Here is a 22,500-nt window from a genome sequence, read left to right as displayed (position 1 = left end):
GAGAGAGACAGGGGAGACTAAGAGTTAATAAGGATTCACTGGGACAAACAGCAGGCTGAGAGGGAGACAGAGGAGACTAAGAGTTAATAAGGATTCATTGGGAGAAACAGCAGGCTGAGAGGGAAACAGGGGAGACTAAGAGTTAATAAGGATTCACTGGGAGAAACAGCAGGCTGAGAGGGAGACAGGGGAGACTAAGAGTTAATAAGGATTCACTGGGAGAAACAGCAGGCTGAGAGGGAGACAGGGGAGACTAAGAGTTAATAAGGATTCACTGGGAGTAACAGCAGGCTGAGAGGGAGACAGGGGAGACTAAGAGTTAATAAGGATTCACTGGGAGAAACAGCAGGCTGAGAGGGAGACAGGCGAGACTAAGAGTTAATAAGGATTCACTGGGACAAACAGCAGGCTGAGAGGGAGACAGGGGAGACTAAGAGTTAATAAGGATTCACTGGGACAAACAGCAGGCTGAGAGAGAGACAGGGGAGACTAAGAGTTAATAAGGATTCACTGGGAGAAACAGCAGGCTGAGAGGGAGACAGGGGAGACTAATAGTTAATAAGGATTCACTGGGAGAAACAGCAGGCTGAGAGGGAGACAGGGGAGACTAAGAGTTAATAAGGATTCACTGGGACAAACAGCAGGCTGAGAGGGAGACAGGGGAGACTAAGAGTTAATAAGGATTCACTGGGAGAAACAGCAGGCTGAGAGGGAGACAGGGGAGACTAAGAGTTAATAAGGATTCACTGGGAGAAACAGCAGGCTGAGAGAGAGAAAGGGGATACTAAGAGTTAATAAGGATTCACTGGGACAAACAGCAGGCTGAGAGGGAGACAGAGGAGACTAAGAGTTAATAAGGATTCACTGGGAGAAACAGCAGGCTGAGAGGGAGACAGGGGAGACTAAGAGTTAATAAGGATCCACTGGGACAAACAGCAGGCTGAGAGGGAGACAGGGGAGACTAAGAGTTAATAAGGATTCACTGGGAGAAACAGCAGGCTGAGAGGGAGACAGGGGAGACTAAGAGTTAATAAGGATTCACTGGGAGAAACAGCAGGCTGAGAGAGAGACAGGGGAGACTACCTACTGTACTCATCTACTACACATTCTCCTCTCTCTCCCTCCTCACCCTCTCTCTCCAGTCTCTCCCTCCCTCTTCTCTCCCCCCTCCCTCCCTACCTCCCACCCTCCTCACCCGGTATCTTCCTCCCAGTAGTAATAGCCTCGGGACAGGTGAGACTGGTTGATCTTGTCTCTCTGTGTGGTCCTCATGAACACACCGGTCTTCCTTGTCTGCTTGGTCAGCCGGTTGTGGATGTCGGAGATGATGGTGAAGGTGGTGCCTGGCGGGTAGCAGAAGCCCACGTTGATCCAGTCGTTCCTGGAACACACACACAGACAGACACACAGTTAATCCATGATATCAAAAATGACATGTTACAGGAGGCAGCCCAGCACTGAGATGGGCTAAACAACTACTCCCACTCACCGGTCATATTAATTAGTAAACAACTACTCCCACTCACCGGTCATATTAATTAGTAAACAACTACTCCCACTCACCGGTCATATTAATTAGTGAACAACTACTCCCACTCACCGGTCATATTAATTAGTAAACAACTACTCCCGCTCACCGGTCATATTAATTAGTAAACAACTACTCCCACTCACCGGTCATATTAATCAGTAAACAACTACTCCTGCTCACCGGTCATATTAATTAGTAAACAACTACTCCCACTCACCGGTCATATTAATTAGTAAACAACTACTCCCACTCACCGGTCATATTAATTAGTAAACAACTACTCCCACTCACCGGTCATATTAATTAGTAAACAACTACTCCCACTCACCGGTCATATTAATTAGTGAACAACTACTCCCACTCACCGGTCATATTAATTAGTAAACAACTACTCCCACTCACCGGTCATATTAATTAGTAAACAACTACTCCCACTCACCGGTCATATTAATTAGTGAACAACTACTCCCACTCACCGGTCATATTAATTAGTAAACAACTACTCCCACTCACCGGTCATATTAATTAGTAAACAACTACTTCCACTCACCGGTCATATTAATTAGTAAACAACTACTCCCACTCACCGGTCATATGAATTAGTGAACAACTACTCCCACTCACCGGTCATATGAATTAGTAAACAACTACTCCCACTCACCGGTCATATTAATTAGTAAACAACTACTCCCACTCACCGGTCATATTAATTAGTGAACAACTACTCCCACTCACCGGTCATATTAATTAGTAAACAACTACTCCCACTCACCGGTCATATTAATTAGTAAACAACTACTCCCACTCACCGGTCATATTAATTAGTGAACAACTACTCCCACTCACCGGTCATATTAATTAGTAAACAACTACTCCCACTCACCGGTCATATTAATTAGTAAACAACTACTCCCACTCACCGGTCATATTAATTAGTAAACAACTACTCCCACTCACCGGTCATATTAATTAGTGAACAACTACTCCCACTCACCGGTCATATTAATTAGTAAACAACTACTCCCGCTCACCGGTCATATTAATTAGTAAACAACTACTCCCGCTCACCGGTCATATTAATTAGTAAACAACTACTCCCGCTCACCGGTCATATTAATTAGTAAACAACTACTCCCGCTCACCGGTCATATTAATTAGTAAACAACTACTCCCGCTCACCGGTCATATTAATCAGTAAACAACTACTCCTGCTCACCGGTCATATTAATTAGTAAACAACTACTCCTGCTCACCGGTCATATTAATTAGTAAACAACTACTCCCACTCACCGGTCATATTAATTAGTAAACAACTACTCCCACTCACCGGTCATATTAATTAGTAAACAACTACTCCCACTCACCGGTCATATTAATTAGTGAACAACTACTCCCACTCACCGGTCATATTAATTAGTAAACAACTACTCCCACTCACCGGTCATATTAATTAGTAAACACACTGTAACAAAACATTTTGCCGTTCTTTATTGGACAAGTTCAAGTTAGTCTCTCTGTTTGTCAGCTTTCTTCCGTTTGGTGATAGTGAAACTAGAAACGAGTGAATACGACTCTGCAGTCCCGTGTAGCTCAGTTGGTAGAGCATGGCATTTTCAGCAACTGGGTTCGATTCCCAAGGGGGACCAGTAGAAAAAGGTATTGGATAAGAGCGTCTGCTAAATGACGCTCAAGGCACCACAGATGATAGTCTGTACGGCCCAGTACATCACTGAGGCCAAGCTTCTTGCCATCCAGGACCTCTATACCAGGCGATGTCAGAGGAAGGCCCTCAAAGACTCCAGCCACCCCAGTCATAGACTGCTCTCTCTGCTACCGCATGGCAAGCGGTACCAGAGCATCAAGTCTAGGTCCAAAAGGCTTCTTATCAGCTTCTACTCCCAAGCCATAAGACTCCTGAACAGCTAATCAAATGGTTAACCAGACTATTTGCACTATACTTTTACTACATATTACCTCAGTTACCTCGACTAACCTGTGCCCCCGCACATTGACTCTGTACCAGTACCCCCCTGTATATAGCCACACTACTGTTATGTTATAGTTGCTCTTAATTCAATTATTTGTTATTTTTCTATTTTCTTATTTTTACTAAAGTTTATTTTAGTAAATATTTCTTAACACTTGTTTTTCTTATAAGTACATTGTTGGTTAAGGGCTTGTAAGCATTTCACTGTAAGATCTACACCTGTTGTACTTGGTGCATGTGACAAATAAAATTTGATTTGATTTCAAATGTGAAATGTCATGCAAAGTTTATGGTTGAACCTGAAGTTCCATTCCACAAACAATAGATGGCGCCAGAGCAGCATGTAACCAATGGGAATGCCCATATCCCACAATACAGTATATGTTCCTCCCTCCGAGTCCTTTCGGGGTAATCTCAGGCCAGGGAGTAGCTAACACACTTGAAATGACTACAATGCCTCTGCTATTCAAATGACTGCCAATGATATTAAGAATATTTGCTGGGCAGGGGTGATGTCATATGCTAAGACAAACAGCCACCATAAACTACTGTATCACACTGTCCCTTGGGTTATAGGGTTCGTGGAAGGCAAGGGTGTGACTTGATGATATGGGTTTTATTAATATGACCACATGGTCAGGAGATGGGGCTTTGGGTTACTGGGGTTATTGTTGACTCATAAGATGTGGTGCCATGATGTGGACAGTTTTTTGGATCAGATGCTGAAACAATGCTGGGAGAAGGAAGTGAATAGTGTGCGTGGTGAAGGGTGCATGTGTGTGTGTGTCTGTGTGTGTCTCTCTGCATCCACTACCAACCTGTGTAGTCTCTCTCTCTGTCTGTGTGTGTATGTGTGTGTGTGTCTGCAGGTGTGTGTCTATATCTCTCTGAGTCCACTACCAACCTGTGTAGTCTCTCTCTCTGTCTGTGTGTGTATGTGTGTGTGTGTCTGCAGGTGTGTGTGTCTATATCTCTCTGAGTCCACTACCAACCTGTGTAGTCTCTCTCTCTGTCTGTGTGTGTATGTGTGTGTGTGTCTGCAGGTGTGTGTATCTCTCTGAGTCCACTACCAACCTGTGTAGTCTCTCTCTCTGTTTCTGTTTCTGTGTGTGTGTGTGTGTGTGTGTGTGTGTGTGTGTGTGTGTGTGTGTGTGTGTGTGTGTGTGTGTGTGTGTGTGTGTGTGTGTGTGTGTGTGTGTGTGTGTCTGTGTGTGTGTGTGTGTGTGTGTGTGTGTGTGTCTCTCTGAGTCCACTACCAACCTGTTGAAGTTGATGAGCCACACAGTGATCTCTGCAGGAGCAGCCTGGTCCCAGTGTACAGTGTAGCCCTTACCCAGGGTGACCACGGGCTGGAACTGCTGGTAGTGCTTCCTCTTGCCCAGAGCGCCCTCTAGTGTCAGGGGTCTGTCAGGGTACTCATCCTTTACCATCTGCATGTTCAGACTGGCAGGGTTACGTGTCTGTATGTAGATCTGAGGGACCACACACACACACACATTAATTCACAAACGCATACAGACACAAGCACACACACAAACACACAAGTGTGTTTGACTAGGAACATGTTCACTAATCTGGAAGACATTAGAAATTGAGTGAAATGAGGGGGAAATGAGGTCACACTGCACAAAAACCTAGTGTGTTAGCTTTGAGAGGAAACTTAACCAACACTTTATTTTAAAGAATGTGTGAGTACATACTGTGTACCCATGTGTGTATGTGTTTGTATAAGATACGGTGTGTGTGTGTGTGTGTGTACATGCATGCTTCCTTCAGCCTGCATGGTGTATGCATACCAACCTGTGCATAATGCCCACTACAGATGGCAGCCCTCCAGTCAGGCACGTCAATACAGTCAGGGTGTCTCAGTAACCAGTTGTCCTCTTTGACCAGGAAGGCTCCAGGGTACTCACTGACCGAGCCGTCCACGTCGTGGAATATCGTGGTCTTGTCACCGTCCATTTGCATCTTGTTAAACCATGGGCCGGGCTCGCCGAAAAACACCCGGGACGTTATCTGATAAGAAGAGCAGGGGGTAGATGGGGAGGAAGGGGTGAGGGGGTGAGGGGGTGGAGAGAATAGAGGGGGAGAGGGGAAGGAGCAGAGATGGGGAGAGAGGAGAGATGAGTGTCATGGAGGTGAGAAAGAGCAGCATGTCTCCCCTGTAAGACCATGCTTATGGCACTACATTACCCATAATCCATCTTGACAGCTCATGCCCAAAATCTGCAGCTCCGCTTTAGGGCAAACCCACACACACACAATACACCCAAACTTCCATCATGTGTACAGGTAAATGCTAATCAGCGTGATACACCCCCCCCCCCCTCACACACTCACACACTCACTCACACACTCACTCACTCACTCCCTCACTCACTCACTCACTCCCTCACTCACTCCCTCACTCACTCACTCACTCACTCACTCACAGGCACGTCGTCGAAGGTGATGTCAGTGACGTTGTTGTTAGGGCAGCTCTGCCAGGAGTTGTTGAGTCTGAAGCCGAAGGCGCTGGTGTGTCGACCGTCCAGGGCAATGTATTTTCTGAAGGTGCAGTTCTGCACGTTGATGGGTCCGTCGTAGATCTGCATGCCGCGGATAGGAAAGTCACTGCAGCACAGACATACAGAGAGTCAGAAAGACCAGAGGGAGGGAGACGAGTTAGAGAGAGAGAGAGAGAGAACTTGACGGACAGACAGACCCTGGTCAAAAATAGGGCACCAGGTAGGGAATAGGGTGCAATTTGGGACGTAGACAAGATCATGGGTGCTTTGCGATGTTCCCAAGTGTGCCGGAGGGGACATCGTCATCTCTTTCAGCACACAGACAAGGCTCTGTGCTATCGGATATTGGATAACGACTGCATCTTGGGACCATTTTGTAACACTATGCAAAAGTTCACATGTGGTTGCAAATGATCATTTCTTCTCCATACAGCATATCATGTAGAACTGAGACAGATGATGGATGACGGGTTTCTTTCACCCAGACAATAAAAGAATGTCAGATATGCACAAGTTGAGACATCATACTTTTAATCATACTTTCTGTCTGGCCAAGCACGCAACACGCTGAAAAGGGAAAAGTTGAAGGGGTTCATTTCAGGGTAAAATGTGAATGAGGAGAGACGATACGAGGAAAGGAGAGAAGGAGAAGGAGAAGGAGAAGGAGAGGAGGAGAAGGAGAAGGAGAAGGAGAAGGAGAAGGAGAAGGAGAAGGAGAAGGAGAAGGAGAAGGAGAAGGAGAAGGAGAAGGAGAAGGAGAAGGAGAAGGAGAAGGAGAAGGAGAAGGAGAAGGAGAAGGACAAGGAGAAGGACAAGGAGGAGAAGGAGAAGGACAAGGAGGAGGAGGAGGAGAAGGACAAGAAGAGGGGAGGAGGGGAAGGGAGATAAGAGAACAAGAAATTAACAGACAGAAGAGGAGAGAATCTCTTTCTGTCTCTGTGTGTGTGTGTGTGTGTGCGTGTGTGCGTGTGCGCGTGCGTGTGTGTGTGTGCGTGAGCGTGTGTGTGCGTGTGTGTGCGTGTGTGTGTGTGTGTGAGCCAACACTCACACTCCTCGAGGCAGGGTCCTCCCATTGAGGTCGGGTCCCCCGGGACCCCAGATACGGTTGTCAGGAATGGGCATGCCCCTGTTCTCACTCTCCCCTACAAACAGACTGTTCTTCACCTCCTGACGAGAACCATCGTCATCAGGGAATGTACCACCACTACACAGATAGGGAAAGACAGAGACAAAGTGAGAGAGAGAAAGAGTTTGTGTGTGTGTGTTCATTTCATCGAAAAATACTTTTCATTTTTGTTGACTAAAATGTAACGAGACGAGAATTCCACGTGAGACTAATGGACATTTCATTTGAAATCAAGCTCCTTTTCATCTGTTTTTTCCAATCATAAGCATGCAGAATATTCTTCAGTTGTGTGAACTGATTGAGCTGATCTGCCCGGCTCTCTCACACAGCTCCCAGTGGTCACATCAGTCGCTCATCAATCTGATGCGAAGCCAGGACACTGGACTTGTAACCAAACTCAACTAGACACAATAATGCTTACTCTCTCTTACTTTCATGTAGGCTATTTTTACTCTGATCACATCGGTCTATATTGTTACTCATGAATCTGTGTTGCCGCTCTGGTACCGTTCTGGGGTGGCTGTTTTCCTATGGGGAAAACAAATGCTATTTCTTGAATGTTAGGAGTACAGTTATAGTTCTGACATCTTTGGAGAGGTCAAATTCTCCCCTTTTTAAAGAAAAGGCTTTTATTTACCCCCCTTGACGGTTATGATGTGGAGAAAATCAGAGCCGTAAATGATTGAACATCTAGCCAAGGCTTTATATCCTATATGATTCATTATGTCAGGCATTGGGTACAATCTGTCACAATATAAATGTTGCCAGCTAAGGTATACGAGGGGATCGTAGGTCTAGTTGGACAAGGCTATCTGAATGAGTACATGATGGAAGTTAGAAGTAGCTTAAATATTCATTATTTAATAGATTATTTTTCTATTATGTGACTAAAATGGCTGTGACTAAAACTGTCCAGAGTTTTAGTCGACTGATAATAACTAAAACTGTCCAGAGTTTTAGTCGACTGATAATAACTAAAACTAACGAAGGATGAAATGACTAAAATGTGAAAAGGGTATTTTAAGACTAAACATAAAACCAAATCTAAAATAGATGTCAAAGTTAACACTTTTGTGTGTGTTTTTGGTTTTACTAAAGTAAAACAAGGACAATTCCCCTCAAGGAAAATGTCTATTTTAGGCTTAGGGGTTAGGTTTAGGATTAAAATTAGGGTTAAGGTTAGGTTTCAGGTTTAGGGGTTAGCGAAATAGGATTTTGAATGGGAATCAATTGTCTCCACAAGGATAGTAAAACAAGTGTGTGTGTGTGTGTGTGTGTGTGTGTGTGTGTGTGTGTGTGTGTGTGTGTGTGTGTGTGTGTGTGTGTGTGTGTGTGTGTGTGTGTGTGTGTGTGTGTGTGTGTGTGTGTGTGTGTGTGTAAGTACGTGAGTGAGTGAGTGAGTGAGTGAAACCAGCTACAAACCATGCCCAGGCCCATATACCTAGAGATGCCACTTTCACACTCCCAAATTACTTTCACACTCTTTCAAAGTCTTTCTTTCCTACTGCATCATAAGCAGACGACCATATAAGGTGTTTTCCAATTACTGCAACGGGGTCTTCTGCAGTCACCAGTAAATACAAACATGAACCACACATGCACACCGCACGAAGGCACACACACACACACACACACACACACACACACACACACACACACACACACACACACACACGATGTTATTAACATTAATGTGTTACCTAGCCAGTGTTAGGCCAATTCCATTATCAGCAAATCTGAGGGAGAGAGAGAAACAGTTGTTGGAGCCAATCACATAGTAGACGGTATATTAGAATGAGAATATTACACAGACATTATCTGTTTCCGCATGTCAACAGTGTGTGTGTGTATGTGTGTGTGTGTGTGTGTGTGGCTATTCACACACTGTTTGTCTAAAACTCCAAGGATAAGGGTTGCCATTGGAAATGTTGGCGAGGATGAAAAGCAGCAACAGACTGAAGGTGAGAAAGACAATAGAGGATTCAGTGTAAATGGGATGTTTCTGACAGTTACTGCTGTGTTGACTGCTGGACCTGGCAGTAGAAGCCTAGAGGTAAGCATGATAATTGGGGTGGCAGCACCATAGGACTGAGAGGGAGGTTAGAGAAATACAAGCTAGTCAAAATGTAGCCATTTTTCAGAGGCGTGATTGTGTATATTTGGTAGGTTACAGCTAAATATGTATTTGTTACAATCCACCTATCAATCAATCCCTCCCCCCACCTCTACCGCTCGCTCCTTCCCTCCGTCTACTCACTGGCAGTCGTCCAGCCAGACATCTCCTCCCCTCAGCCAGGCTCCGTGGTCCTGGTTCTTGTAGGCCACAAAATGGTGGATGAGAGCTGGGACACGGGGCTTGAAGGGATCCGCATCCTGGTGGGGTCCATATCTAGAGAGAGAGAGAAGAGAGAGAGAGAGAGAGAGAAGAGAGATAGAGAAGAGAGAGAGCGAGAGAAGAGAGAAGAGAGAGGAGAGAAGGAAAGAGAGAAGAGAGATAAGAGAGAAGAGAAGAGAGAGAGAGAGAGAAAGAGAGTGAGAAAGAGAGCAAGAAAGAGAGCGAGAGAGAGAAGAGTGATTGAGAGAGAGCGAGAAAGAGAGCGAGAGAGAAGAGAGAGAGGGAGAGAGCGAGAGGAGAGAAGAGAGAGAAGAGAGGAGAGAAGAGAGAGAGAAAGAGAGCGAGAGAGAGAGTGATTGAGAGAGAGAGAGAGAGAAGAGAGAGAAGAGAGAGAGAGAAAAATCAGCTACACTGGTCTGCCCTGCCCATAACTACCCATTGTTCCTTTAAACAGCTTAGAATCCAAGGCAGTCGCCACTCTAATTCATGCAGAACTAAATCAAATAACTAAACTATAACAAAAAAATGAAGCGTAATAAATTAATATAATGTGATTAGTAATGTGGGGTAAACAGAACATACAGTGTATCAACAAATAAACCAGTCAGGATCTTGTTTTGAATCAAGGGCTTGTGTAAAGTATTTCAAACATCACGGTCATTCATGCAGACATCTCTGCTATGCATTATTCACTGTTCAGATGTAAACCAACGTACTGTATGAAGCCTGGGGGACTGGGTCTGCAGACTGGGGTCAAATACTCTGCTTGAGGTGCACTTGGACTTTTAGGACGATTCAATTGATTGCATTGTTATAGGCAAACAATGTATTTGAAAGTCTTTGACATATGTACAGTGCCTTGCGAAAGTATTCAGAGATCCTCACTGAACTTCTGGAGAGAGTTTGCTGCACTGAAAGTAAAGGGGCTGAATAATTATGCACGTCCAATTTTTCAGTTTTTGATTTGTTAAAAAGTTTGAAATATCCAATAAATGTCGTTCCACTTCATGATTGTGTCCCACTTGTTGTTGATTCTTCACAAAAAAATACAGTTTTATATCTTTATGTTTGAAGCCTGAAATGTGGCAAAAGGTCGCAAAGTTCAAGGGGGCCGAATACTTTCGCAAGGCACTGTATCTGAAAGAGGTCTGCTAACTAGCTCCCGAGTGACGCAGTGGTCTAAGGCACTGCATCTCACTGCTAGAGGCCTCACTACAGACCCTGGTTTGATTCAAGGCTGTATCACAACCAGCCGTGATTAGGAGTCCCACAGGGCAGCGCACAGTTGGCCCAGTGTGGTCCGGGTTAGGGTTTGGCCAGGGTAGGCTGTCATTGTAAATAAGAATTTGTTCTTAACTGATTTGCCTAGTTAAATTAAGGTTAAATAAAAACATCTAAACTACTCCCCCTCACCCAGTCTCTCTGCATCCACTACCAACCTGTGTGTGTGTGTGTGTGTGTGTGTGTGTGTGTGTGTGTGTGTGTGTGTGTGTGTGTGGTGAGACACTGACCTTGCTCCCACTAGAGAAAGGAAGGGTCTCTTGTCCTTGTCGTTGGCCTGTGTCGTCTTTACACCGTTGTCTAGGATCATCCCAGCCTGCACAAGTGCAGACATTACATTACATTACATTACATTAACACTTCCTGTCAAGGAGCCAGCTATCAGCCAACAGATATGAACAACAGATAGCTTTGAAGGTGATTCCCACAATGCACCCTATTCCCTACATAGTACAGCCCTGGCCCTGGTCAAAAGTAGTGCACTACTGTATGTGGGGAATAGCGTGCCATTGGGACCGATCATCTGAGTCACCTCAAGCAACAACACAACAGCCTCCAAGGTCTCTGTCTGTCTCTTCCTCTCTCCCTCTCTCTCCTTCCTTCCTTCCCCTCCCTCTCTTTCCTTCTCCCTCTCTCTCCGTCTCTCTCCTTCCTTCCCCTCCCTCTCTTTCCTTCTCTCTCCCTCTCCCTCCCTCCAGTTCCTCCTGAACCAAGGGCCTAATAGACACACACTGACACACATATTTAGCTTCATATGAAAAAAAGAGGGATCCAGTGCTCGACTGAGGGACTTGAAAATTCCCAAATCATTCCTTACTCCAGGATAATTCAACTGGTAACTATCCAGGATAATTCAACTGGTGACTATCCAGGATAATTCAACTGGTGACTATCCAGGATAATTCAACTGGTGACTATCCAGGATAATTCAACTGGTGACTATCCAGGATAATTCAACTGGTGACTATCCAGGATAATTCAACTGGTGACTATCCAGGATAATTCAACTGGTGACTATCCAGGATAATTCAACTGGTGACTATCCAGGATAATTCAACTGGTGACTATCCAGGATAATTCAACTGGTGACTATCCAGGATAATTCAACTGGTGACTATCCAGGATAATTCAACTGGTGACTATCCAGGATAATTCAACTGGTGACTATCCAGGATAATTCAACTGGTGACTATCCAGGATAATTCAACTGGTGACTATCCAGGATAATTCAACTGGTGACTATCCAGGATAATTCAACTGGTGACTATCCAGGATAATTCAACTGGTGACTATCCAGGATAATCCAACTGGTGACAATCCAGGATAATTCAACTGGTGACTATCCAGGATAATTCAACTGGTGACTATCCAGGATAATTCAACTGGTGACTATCCAGGATAATTCAACTGGTGAATTATTTGCCACCCCCAATAATTTATTGAGGGACAAACAAAAACAGTTTTGGCATGAATCAACTTCATCAGAAACGTAAGCCTATTGTTTGTTAGTCCCACCAATAAATCTATCAGATTTATGCAGCAACAGTGTTTCTTTTGTTTTATATGTGTGTGCTTACTGTGTGTGTGTGTGTGTGTGTGTGTGTGTGTGTGTGTGTGTGTGTGTGTGTGTGTGTGTGTGTGTGTTTGCCGAGGCGTGTGCGTCTTTGTGTTGCGTGCATATGTCTTTGTGTGGGTGTGTGTGTGTGTTTGCCGAGGCGTGTGCGTCTTCGTGTTGCGTATATATGTCTTTGTGTGGGTGTGTGTTTGCCGAGGCGTGTGCGTCTTCGTGTTGCGTGCATATGTCTTTGTGTGTGTGTGTGTTTGCCGAGGTGTGTGCGTCTTCGTGTTGCGTGCATATGTCTTTGTGTGGGTGTGTGTTTGCCGAGGCGTGTGCATCTTCGTGTTGCGTTCATATGTCTTTGTGTGGGTGTGTGTTTGCCGAGGCATGTGCGTCTTCGTGTTGCGTGCATATGTCTTTGTGTGGGTGTGTGCGCATAAACACTTGTATGTGTATGTCAGCTTCTTTATGTGTGCACAAGATGGTGTGTGTACGTCTGTGTCTTTGTGTACAAGCTGGTATATCTACTTCTATCACAAGGAGGCTGTGGTAACAGCTTGACATTAGTTATATTTCTATTAACACACCCTGCTAGGAACAGACAGAGAGAGAGAAAATATTAAGCAGAGAGAGAGAGACAGAGACAGAGAGAGAGAGACAGAGAGAGAGAGAGAGAGAGACAGAGAGAGAGAGAGAGAGAGAGAGAGAGAGAGAGAGAGAGAGAGAGAGAGAGAGAGAGAGAAAGCGTGGAGAGAGAGAGAGAGAGAGAGAGAGAGAGTGAGAGAGAGAGAGACAGGGTGGAGTGAGAGCGAGCGAGAGCGAGAGCGAAAGAAAGCGTGGAGAGAGAAAGTGAGAGAGTACGAGTGAGAAAGGGTAGAGTGAGATAGAGCGAGAGAAAGAGGGAAGGGTGGAGAGAAAGAGAGAGAGAGAAAGGGTGGAGAGAAAGAGAGAGAAAGAAAGGGTGGAGAGAGAGAGAGAAAAAGGATGGAGAGAGAGAAAGGTGGAGATAAAGAGAGAGAAAGGGAGAAAGGGTGGAGAGAAAGAGAGAGAAAGGTGGAGATAAAGAAAGAGAGAGAGAGAAAGGGTGGAGAGAGAGAGAGAGCAAGATCCAAAAAAGGTGGTGAGAGAGAGAGAAAGTAAGAGAGAGAGAGAGAGAAAGGTGGAGATAAAGAAAGAGAGAGAGAGAAAGGGTGGAGAGAGAGAGAGCAAGATCCAAAAAAGGTGGTGAGAGAGAGAGAGAAAGTAAGAGAGAGAAAGAGAAAAAGGATGGAGAGAGAGAGAGAGAAAAGGATGGGAGAGAGAAAGAAAGAGAACGGGTGGAAAGAGAGAAAGAGATAAAAAGAGAGAAAGGGTGGAGAGAAAGAGAGAGAAGGGTGTGAACATGACAGAGAGAGAGGCGCTGCTAGCACAGACCACAAGGGCCTTAACCAGACCACATAGAGATTTATTATCAACTGAAGATGCTCGTTAACATGTAATGATCGCTGCTCCAAACCGCAAATGAACCTTTACACATTGGGTTAACACACACACAGGGAAGAGCAGTTAGCTTATATCTGATTGGTTAATATGACTTCCTTTATTCTATTGTATGTTTGCTGTTATTATCTAACAAGACTCACACACACACATAAAGTCCTACCCTGTAGTTGGAGTGGGCCCTATTGTTGGTGAACTGGCCCATAGGTGTGTGTTCGGAGCGGCCAGGAGAGTACATGCCCTCAGAGGCTCCCGTAGGCACATGGTGGAAGAGGAACCAGAAACCGGTCTCCTTGAAGGACACACACACAGTATGTTAACAAACACATGCAATCATTAACACACACACACCATACTATACATAACAAATGAATATACAGTAATTCATCAGACTGGACATTGGGGCAATGAGGCCTACATACATACTGTACACCTGAAGACAAGGACAGATAGAAAGAGTGAATGGGAGACAGAGAGTGAGAGAGAGAGAGAGAAAGAGAACAAGGAGAGAGAGAGTGAGGAGAGAGTGAGGAGAGAGTGAGAGAGGACAGAGGAGATATACTTTTGTATATTATCTACCTCACTTGCTTTGGCAATGTTAACACGTTTCCCATGCCAATAAAGCCCCTTGAATTGAATTGAATTGAGTGAGAGAGGACAGGGGAGAAAGGGAGAGAGAGAGAGAGGGAGATGGAGGGAGTGAGGGAGGGATGGAGGGAGGAGAGAGAGAGGACAGGGGAGAAAGAGAGAGAGAGGGAGGGAGAAGGAGGGAGGGAGAAGGAGGGAGTGAGGGGGGATGGAGGGAGGAGAGAGAGAGGACAGAGGAGAGAGAGAGAGAGGGAGAGGGGGGGAGTGAGGGGGGATAGAGGGAGAGGGAGGGAGTGAGGGGGATGGAGGGAGGAGAGAGAGAGAGAGGACAGGAGAGAGAAAGAGAGAGAGAGAGAGAGAGAGAGAGAGAGAGAGAGAGAGAGAGAGAGAGGAAGCAAGCGAGGGAGATTGGGAGAGAGACTTACCTCTGAGCCTGCTGCTGCACAGTTGATGAGGTTGTTATTGGGGTTGGCAATCCAAAAGGTGGACGTAGCACTGGAAGAGACAAGGAAAAACAAGAGGGAGGAAAAGAGAGAGAGAACGTGAGAGAGAGGAGGGAGAGAGAGAAAGAGAACATGAGAGAGAGGAGGGTGAGAGTGAGAACATGAGAGAGAGGAAGGAGAGAAAACAAGAGTTGTTGATTATCCCTGTGTCCTACTCCTCACTTCAGGCAGCACCTCAACAGCCTTGGTTTCTCAAATTACTGCCTCACCTGGTTCACCAACTACTTCTCAGACAGAGTTCAGTGTGTCAAATCGGAGGGCCTGATGTCCGGACCTCTGGCAGTCTCTATGGGGGTGCCACAGGGTTCAATTCTCGGGACGACTCTTTTATCTGTATATATCAATGATGTCGCTCTTGCAGCTGGTGATTCTCTGATCCACCTCTACACAGACAACACCATTCTGGATACTTCTGGCCCTTCTTTGGACACTGTGTTAACTAACCTCCAAACAAGCTTCAATTCCATACAACTAAATGCATGCTCTTCAACCAATTGCTGCCTGCACCTGCCCGCCCGGCCAGCATCACCACTCTGGACGGTTCTGACTTAGAATATGTGGACAAAGGGCCTCCCGGGTTGCGCAGTGGTCTAGGGCACTGCATCGCATCGCTAGCTGTGAGACTCTCTGGGTTCGCGCCCAGGCTCTGTCGCAGCCGGCCGCGACCGGGAGGTCCATGGGGCGACGCACAACTGGCCTAGCATCGTCCGAGTTAGGGAGGGTTTGGCCGGTAGGGATATCCTTGTCTCATCGTGCACTTGCGACTCCTGTGGCGGGCCGGGCGCAGTGCACGCTAACCAGGTCGCCAGGGGCACGGTGTTTCCTCCGACACATTGGTGCGGCTGGCTTCCGGGTTGGATGTGCGCTGTGTTAAGAAGCAGTGCGGCTTGGTTGGGTTGTGTTTCGAAGGACGCATGGCTTTCGACCTTCGTCTCTCCCGAGCCCGTACGGGAGTTGTAGCGATAAGACAAGATAGTAACTACTAACAATTGGATACCACGAAATTGGGGAGAAAAGGGGGTAATTTTTTTTTACATTTAAAATACATTTAAAAAACGAATATGTGGACAACTACAAATACCTGGGTGTCTGGCTCGACTGTAAACTCTCCTTCCAGACACACATTTTTAAGCATCTCCAATCCAAAATTACATCTAGAATCGGCTTCTTACTTCGCAACAAAGCATCCTTCACTCACGCTGCCAAACATACCTCGTAAAACTGACCATCCTACCGATCCTTGACTTCGGCGATGTCATTAACAAAATAGCCTCCAACACTCTACTCAGTGAATTGGATGCAGTCAATCACAGTGCCATCCGATTTGTCACTAGAGACCCCATATACTACCCACCATTTCGACCTGTATGCACTCGTTGGCTGGCCCTCGCTACATATACGTCGCCAAACCCACTGGCTCCAGGTCATCTATAAGTCTTTGCTAGGTAAAGCTTTGCCTTATCTCAACTCACTGGTCACCCTAGCAGCACCCACCAGTAGCATGCGCTCCAGCAGGTATATTTCACTGGTCACCCCCAAAGCAAATTCCTTCTTTGGCCACCTTTCCTTCCAGTTCTCTGCTGCCAATGACTGGAACGAACTGCAAAAATCACTGAAGGTGGAGACTCATATCTCCCTCACTAACTTTAAGCATCAGCTGTCAGAGCAGCTCACAGATCACTGCACCTGTACATAGCCCATCTGTAAATAGCCCATCCAACTACCTCATCCCCATATTGTTATTTTTTTTCTCCTTTGCACCCCAGTATCTCTATTTGCACATTCATCTTCTGCACATCTATCACTCCAGTGTTAATTTGCTAAATTGTAATTATTTCACCACTATGGCCTATTTATTGCCTTATACCTCCCTAATCTTACCAAATTTGCACACACTGTATATAGACTTTTCTATTGTATTATTTACTCCATGTGCAACTCTGTGTTGTTGTTTGTGTCGCACTGCTTTGCTTTATCTTGGCCAGACCGCAGTTGTCAATGAGAACTTGTTCTCAACTGGCCTACCTGGTTAAATAATGGTGAAATATATATATATATATATATATATATATATATATATATATATATATATATATATATATATATATATATAAATTAAGTGCTCTGTCTCTCACACACACACACACACACACACACACACAATTAACAAGGGGTCGTCGCTGCCTTTCAAAAACATGAAAGCAAATCAGGTCATCAGTAATCAAGGTCTCTACTAGCCCTAATCACAGTCTACTCTATAATCAACACAGAAAACGAGGGACAGGAGAGAGAGAGCAAGAAAGAGAGAATGAGAGAGAGAGTGAGAGAGCGATAAAGAGAGAAGGAGAGAGAGAGAGAACAAGAGAGAGAGAACGACAGAGACAGAGAGGTGTAATTGTCTTTGTTGAGCTTGGGGTATTTCAAAATAAATGGACAGAGAACGAGATTGAGCGAAAGACACCATAGAAAGAAAATGAAAGACAATGAATACTGTAACTGATTAATAAAAAGCTTTCAGTTTAGCTTTTAGGATTGGGAAATTCTGTCTGATTTTGTTCAGTGAAAATGTACATTACTGAAGAACCCTGCATTTGTCAAGGTCTAAGCCTTCAAACAGGGGAACATGTTAACCGTCTGTCAGCGGACAGGGGAACATGTTAGCCGTCTGTTAGCGGACAGGGGAACATGTTAGCCGTCTGTTAGCAGACAGGGGAACATGTTAGCCGTCTGTTAGCGGACAGGGGAACATGTTAGCTGTCTGTCAGCGGACAGGGGATCATGTTAGCCATCTGTTAGCGGACAGGGGAACATGTTAGCCGTCTGTTAGCAGACAGGGGAACATGTTAGCCGTCTGTCAGCGGACAGGGAAACATGTTAGCTGTCTGTCAGCGGACAGGGGAAACATGTTAGCCGTCTGTCAGCGGACAGGGGAACATGTTAGCTGTCTGTCAGCGGACAGGGAACATGTTAGCCGTCTGTCAGCGGACAGGGGAACATGTTAGCTGTCTGTCAGCGGACAGGGAACATCCGTCTGTCAGCGGACAGGGGAACATGTTAGCTGTCTGTCAGCGGACAGGGAACATGTTAGCCGTCTGTCAGCGGACAGGGGAACATGTTAGCCGTCTGTCAGCGGACAGGGGAACATGTTAGCTGTCTGTCAGCGGACAGGGGAACATGTTAGCTGTCTGTCAGCGGACAGGGAACATCCGTCTGTCAGCGGACAGGGGAACATGTTAGCCGTCTGTCAGCGGACAGGGGAACATGTTAGCTGTCTGTCAGCGGACAGGGGAACATGTTAGCTGTCTGTCAGCGGACAGGGGAACATGTTAGCTGTCTGTCAGCGGACAGGGGAACATGTTAGCCGTCTGTCAGCGGACAGGGGAACATGTTAGCCGTCTGTCAGCGGACAGGGGAACATGTTAGCTGTCTGTCAGCGGACAGGGGAACATGTTAGCTGTCTGTCAGCGGACAGGGGAACATGTTAGCCGTCTGTCAGCGGACAGGGGAACATGTTAGCCGTCTGTCAGCGGACAGGGGAACATGTTAGCTGTCTGTCAGCGGACAGGGGAACATGTTAGCTGTCTGTCAGCGGACAGGGGAACATGTTAGCCGTCTGTCAGCGGACAGGGGAACATGTTAGCTGTCTGTCAGCGGACAGGGGAACATGTTAGCTGTCTGTCAGCGGACAGGGAACATCCGTCTGTCAGCGGACAGGGGAACATGTTAGCCGTCTGTCAGCGGACAGGGGAACATGTTAGCTGTCTGTCAGCGGACAGGGGAACATGTTAGCCGTCTGTCAGCGGACAGGGGAATATTATTTTTATTTAACCAGGTAGGCCAGTTGAGAACAAGTTCTCATTTACAACTGTGACCTGGCCAAGATAAAGCAAAGCACTGACAAAAACAACTACACAGAGTTACACATAAACAAACGTACAGTCAATAACACAATAGAAAAAATATATGTACAGTGTTTGCAAATGTAGAAGAGTAGGGAGGTAAGGCAATAAATAGGCCATGGAGGCGAAATAATTACAATTTGGCATTAACACTGGAGTGATAAATGTGCAGATGTTTATGTTTATGTGCAAGTAGGAGGCTTTGATGCGAATTAGAAAGCTGATTCTAGATTTCATTTTGGATTGGAGATGCTTAATGTGAGTCTGGAAGGAGAGTTTTCAGTCTAACCAGACACCTAGGTATTTGTAGTTGTCCACATATTCTAAGTCAGAACCGTCCAGAGTAGTGATGCTAGTCGGGTGGGCGGGTGCGGGCAGGGATCAGTTGAAGAGCATGCATTTAGTTCTTCTAGCATTTAAGAGCAGTTGGAGGCCACGGAAGGAGTGTTGTATGGCGTTGAAGCTTGTTTGAGCTCTAACCCTATTACAGGGGCTGAGTCACTGGCTTACTGGGGTCTCTCATGCCATCCCTGGAAGGGGTGCGTCACCTGAGTGGGTTGATTCACTGATGTGGTCATCCTGTCTGGGTTGGCGCCCCCCCCTTGGGTTGTGCCATGGCGGAGATCTTTGTGGGCTATACTCAGCCTTGTCTCAGGATGGTAAGTTGGTGGTTGAAGATATCCCTCTAGTGGTGTGGGGGCTGTGCTTTGGCAAAGTGGGTGGGGTTATATCCTTCCTGTTTGGCCCTGTCCGGGGGTGTCCTCGGATGGGGCCACAGTGTCTCCTGACCCCTCCTGTTTCAGCCTCCAGTATTTATGCTGCAGTAGTTTAAGTGTTGGGGGGCTAGGGTCAGTTTGTTATATCTGGAGTACTTCTCCTGTCCTATTCGGTGTCCTGTGTGAATTTAAGTGTGCTCTCTCTAATTCTCTCTTTCTCTCTTTCTTTCTCTCTCTCGGAGGACCTGAGCCCTAGGACCATGCCCCAGGACTACCTGACATGATGACTCCTTGCTGTCCCCAGTCCACTTGGCCATGCTGCTGCTCCAGTTTCAACTGTTCTGCCTTATTATTATTCGACCATGCTGGTCATTTATGAACATTTGAACATCTTGGCCATGTTCTGTTATAATCTCCACCCGGCACAGCCAGAAGAGGACTGGCCACCCCACATGTGCTCTCTCTAATTCTCTCTTTCTCTCTTTCTTTCTCTGAGGACCTGAGCCCTAGGACCATGCCCCAGGACTACCTGACATGATGACTCCTTGCTGTCCCCAGTCCACCTGGCCGTGCTGCTGCTCCAGTTTCAACTGTTCTGCCTTATTTATTATTCGACCATGCTGGTAATTTATGAACATTTGAACATCTTGGCCATGTTCTGTTATAATCTCCACCCGGCACAGCCAGAAGAGGACTGGCCACCCCACATAGCCTGGTTCCTCTCTAGGTTTCTTCCTAGGTTTTGGCCTTTCTAGGGAGTTTTTCCTAGCCACCGTGCTTCTACACCTGCATTGCTTGCTGTTTGGAGTTTTAGGCTGGGTTTCTGTACAGCACTTTGAGATATCAGCTGATGTACGAAGGGCTATATAATTTTTTTTATTTGATTTGATTTGAGTTTGGAGGTTTGTTAACAGTGTCCAAAGAAGGGCAAGATGTATAAAGAATGGTGTCGTCTGCATAGAGGTGGATCAAAGACACTGCCGCAGTAGTTTATGTGTCAGGGGGCTAGGGTCAGTTTGTTATATCTGTAGTACTTCTCCTGTCTTATCAAGTGTCCTGTGTGAATTTAAGTATGCTTTCTCTAATTATCTTTCTCTCTTTCTTTCTCTCTCTCTCAGAGGACCTGAGCCCTAGGACCATGCCTCAGGACTACCTGACATGATGACTCCTTGCTGTCCCCAGTCCACCTGGCCGTGCTGCTGCTCCAGTTTCAACTGTTCTGCCTGCGGCTATGGAACGTTGACCTGTTCACTGGACGTGCGACCTGTCCCAGACCTGCTGTTTTCAACTCTCTAGAGACAGCAGGAGTGATAGAGATACTCTTAATGATCAGCTATGAAAAGCCAACTGACATTTACTCCTGAGGTGCTGACTTGTTGCACCCTCTACAACCACTGTGATTATTATTATTTGACCATGCTGGTCATTTATGAACATTTGAACATCTTGCCCATGTTCTGTTATAATCTCCACAGCCAGAAGAGGACTGGCCACCCTTCATAGCCTGGTTCCTCTCTAGGTTTCTTCCTAGGTTTTGGCCTTTCTAGGGAGTTTTTCCTAGCCACCATGCTTTGCTTGCTGTTTGGGGTTTTAGGCTGGGTTTCTGTACAGCACTTTGAGATATCAGCTGATGTACGAAGGGCTATATAAACAAATTTGATTTGATTTGATTTGATCAAAGAATCACCAAGCAAGAGCGACATCATTGATGTACACAGTGAAAAGAGTCGGCCCGAGAATTGAACCCTGTGGCACCCCCATAGAGACTGCCAGAGGTTCGGACAACAGGCATATGCACAGCAGAGTACACAATACACTCTTTCAGATGGTAGTGTGTGTGTGTGTGTGTGTGTGTGTGTGTGTGTGTGTGTGTGTGTGTGTGTGTGTGTGTGTGTGTGTGTGTGTGTGTGTGTGTGTGTGTGTGTGTGTGTGTGTGTGTGTGTGTGTGTGTGTGTGTGTGTGTGTGTGTGTGTGTGTGTGTGTGTGTGTGTGTGTGTGTGTGTGTGTGTGTGTAGTGTGTGTGTGTATGTGTGTGTATGTGTGTGTGTGTGTGTGTGTGTGTGTGTGTGTGTGTGTGTGTGTGTGTGTGTGTGTGTGTGTGTGTGTGTGGTATAAGCAGCTCTGGGTAATGAGTGAGAATTGTCACAGCAGTTTTAGCAATAACTACCAACAAGTCTCTCTCTCACCTCCATCTCTATCTCTCTCTCACCTCCATCTCTCTCACCTCCATCTCTTTCTTTCTCTCGCATCTCTCCTTTCTGTCTCTCACCCTCTCTCTCTCTAGCATCTCTCTCCTTCCTCCCTCTCTCTCTCTCTAGCATCTCTCTCCTTCCTCTCTCTCTCTAGCATCTCTCTCCTTCCTCCCTCTCTCTCTCTCTCTAGCATATCTCTCCTCCCTCCCCATCTCTCTCCTTCCTCCCTCTCTCTCTCTTTCTACAGGCATTAAGTGCAGGTGTTACTTAGCCTTTTAAAATAAAATGTTCATCTTTGTGTGTGTGTGTGTGTGTGTGTGTGTGTGTGTGTGTGTGTGTGTGTGTGTGTGTGTGTGTGTGTGTGTGTGTGTGTGTGTGTGTGTGTGTGTGTGTGTGTGTGTGTGTGTGTGTGTGTCTGTGTGTGTGTGTGCGCGTGTGTGTGTGTGTGTGTGTGCGTATGTGTGTGTGTGTGTGTGTGTATTACTGTAGGAAGTGCAGTGAATGCATAGATTACTCTGTAACTGTTATTTAGTAGATATTCTCTACAGTCATTTGTTGCTTTATTCCTCTCAGCATTTTAAGTTAATACTCCCTCTGTGCTATGAGAAGGGAAAGGATAGGATAGGATAGGAGAGGATAGGAGAGGAGAGGAGAGGAGAGGAGAGGAGAGGAGAGGAGAGGAGAGGAGAGGAGAGGAGAGGAGAGGAGAGGAGAGGAGAGGAGAGGAGAGGAGAGGAGAGGAGAGGAGAGGAGAGGAGAGGAGAGGAGAGGAGAGGAGAGGAGAGGAGAGGAGAGGAG

At 46.1% G+C, this 22,500-nt stretch overlaps 1 protein-coding gene across 1 annotated transcript in view; it reads right to left on the bottom strand.

The window, feature by feature from the left end:
* cemip (cell migration inducing hyaluronidase 1) overlaps positions 1 to 22,500 on the bottom strand; it is an 88,189-nt gene that overhangs the window by 6,227 nt on the left and 59,462 nt on the right. The window contains exons 14-23 of the mRNA XM_031812431.1: positions 14,818 to 14,887; positions 13,968 to 14,096; positions 10,998 to 11,083; positions 9,409 to 9,540; positions 8,852 to 8,887; positions 7,074 to 7,229; positions 5,951 to 6,131; positions 5,319 to 5,534; positions 4,779 to 4,990; positions 1,196 to 1,381 (exon numbers count right to left, since the gene is read on the bottom strand). Coding sequence (XP_031668291.1) covers positions 1,196 to 1,381; positions 4,779 to 4,990; positions 5,319 to 5,534; positions 5,951 to 6,131; positions 7,074 to 7,229; positions 8,852 to 8,887; positions 9,409 to 9,540; positions 10,998 to 11,083; positions 13,968 to 14,096; positions 14,818 to 14,887 — 1,404 coding nt within the window. The remainder of the gene's footprint in view (positions 1 to 1,195; positions 1,382 to 4,778; positions 4,991 to 5,318; positions 5,535 to 5,950; positions 6,132 to 7,073; positions 7,230 to 8,851; positions 8,888 to 9,408; positions 9,541 to 10,997; positions 11,084 to 13,967; positions 14,097 to 14,817; positions 14,888 to 22,500) is intronic.

Source organism: Oncorhynchus kisutch, unplaced genomic scaffold (genome assembly GCF_002021735.2).
Source record: "Oncorhynchus kisutch isolate 150728-3 unplaced genomic scaffold, Okis_V2 Okis03b-Okis08b_hom, whole genome shotgun sequence".
Taxonomy (NCBI): Eukaryota; Metazoa; Chordata; class Actinopteri; order Salmoniformes; family Salmonidae; genus Oncorhynchus; species Oncorhynchus kisutch.
Note: the sequence above shows the minus strand (reverse complement) of the source record. Positions and strands in the feature narration are given on the sequence as shown.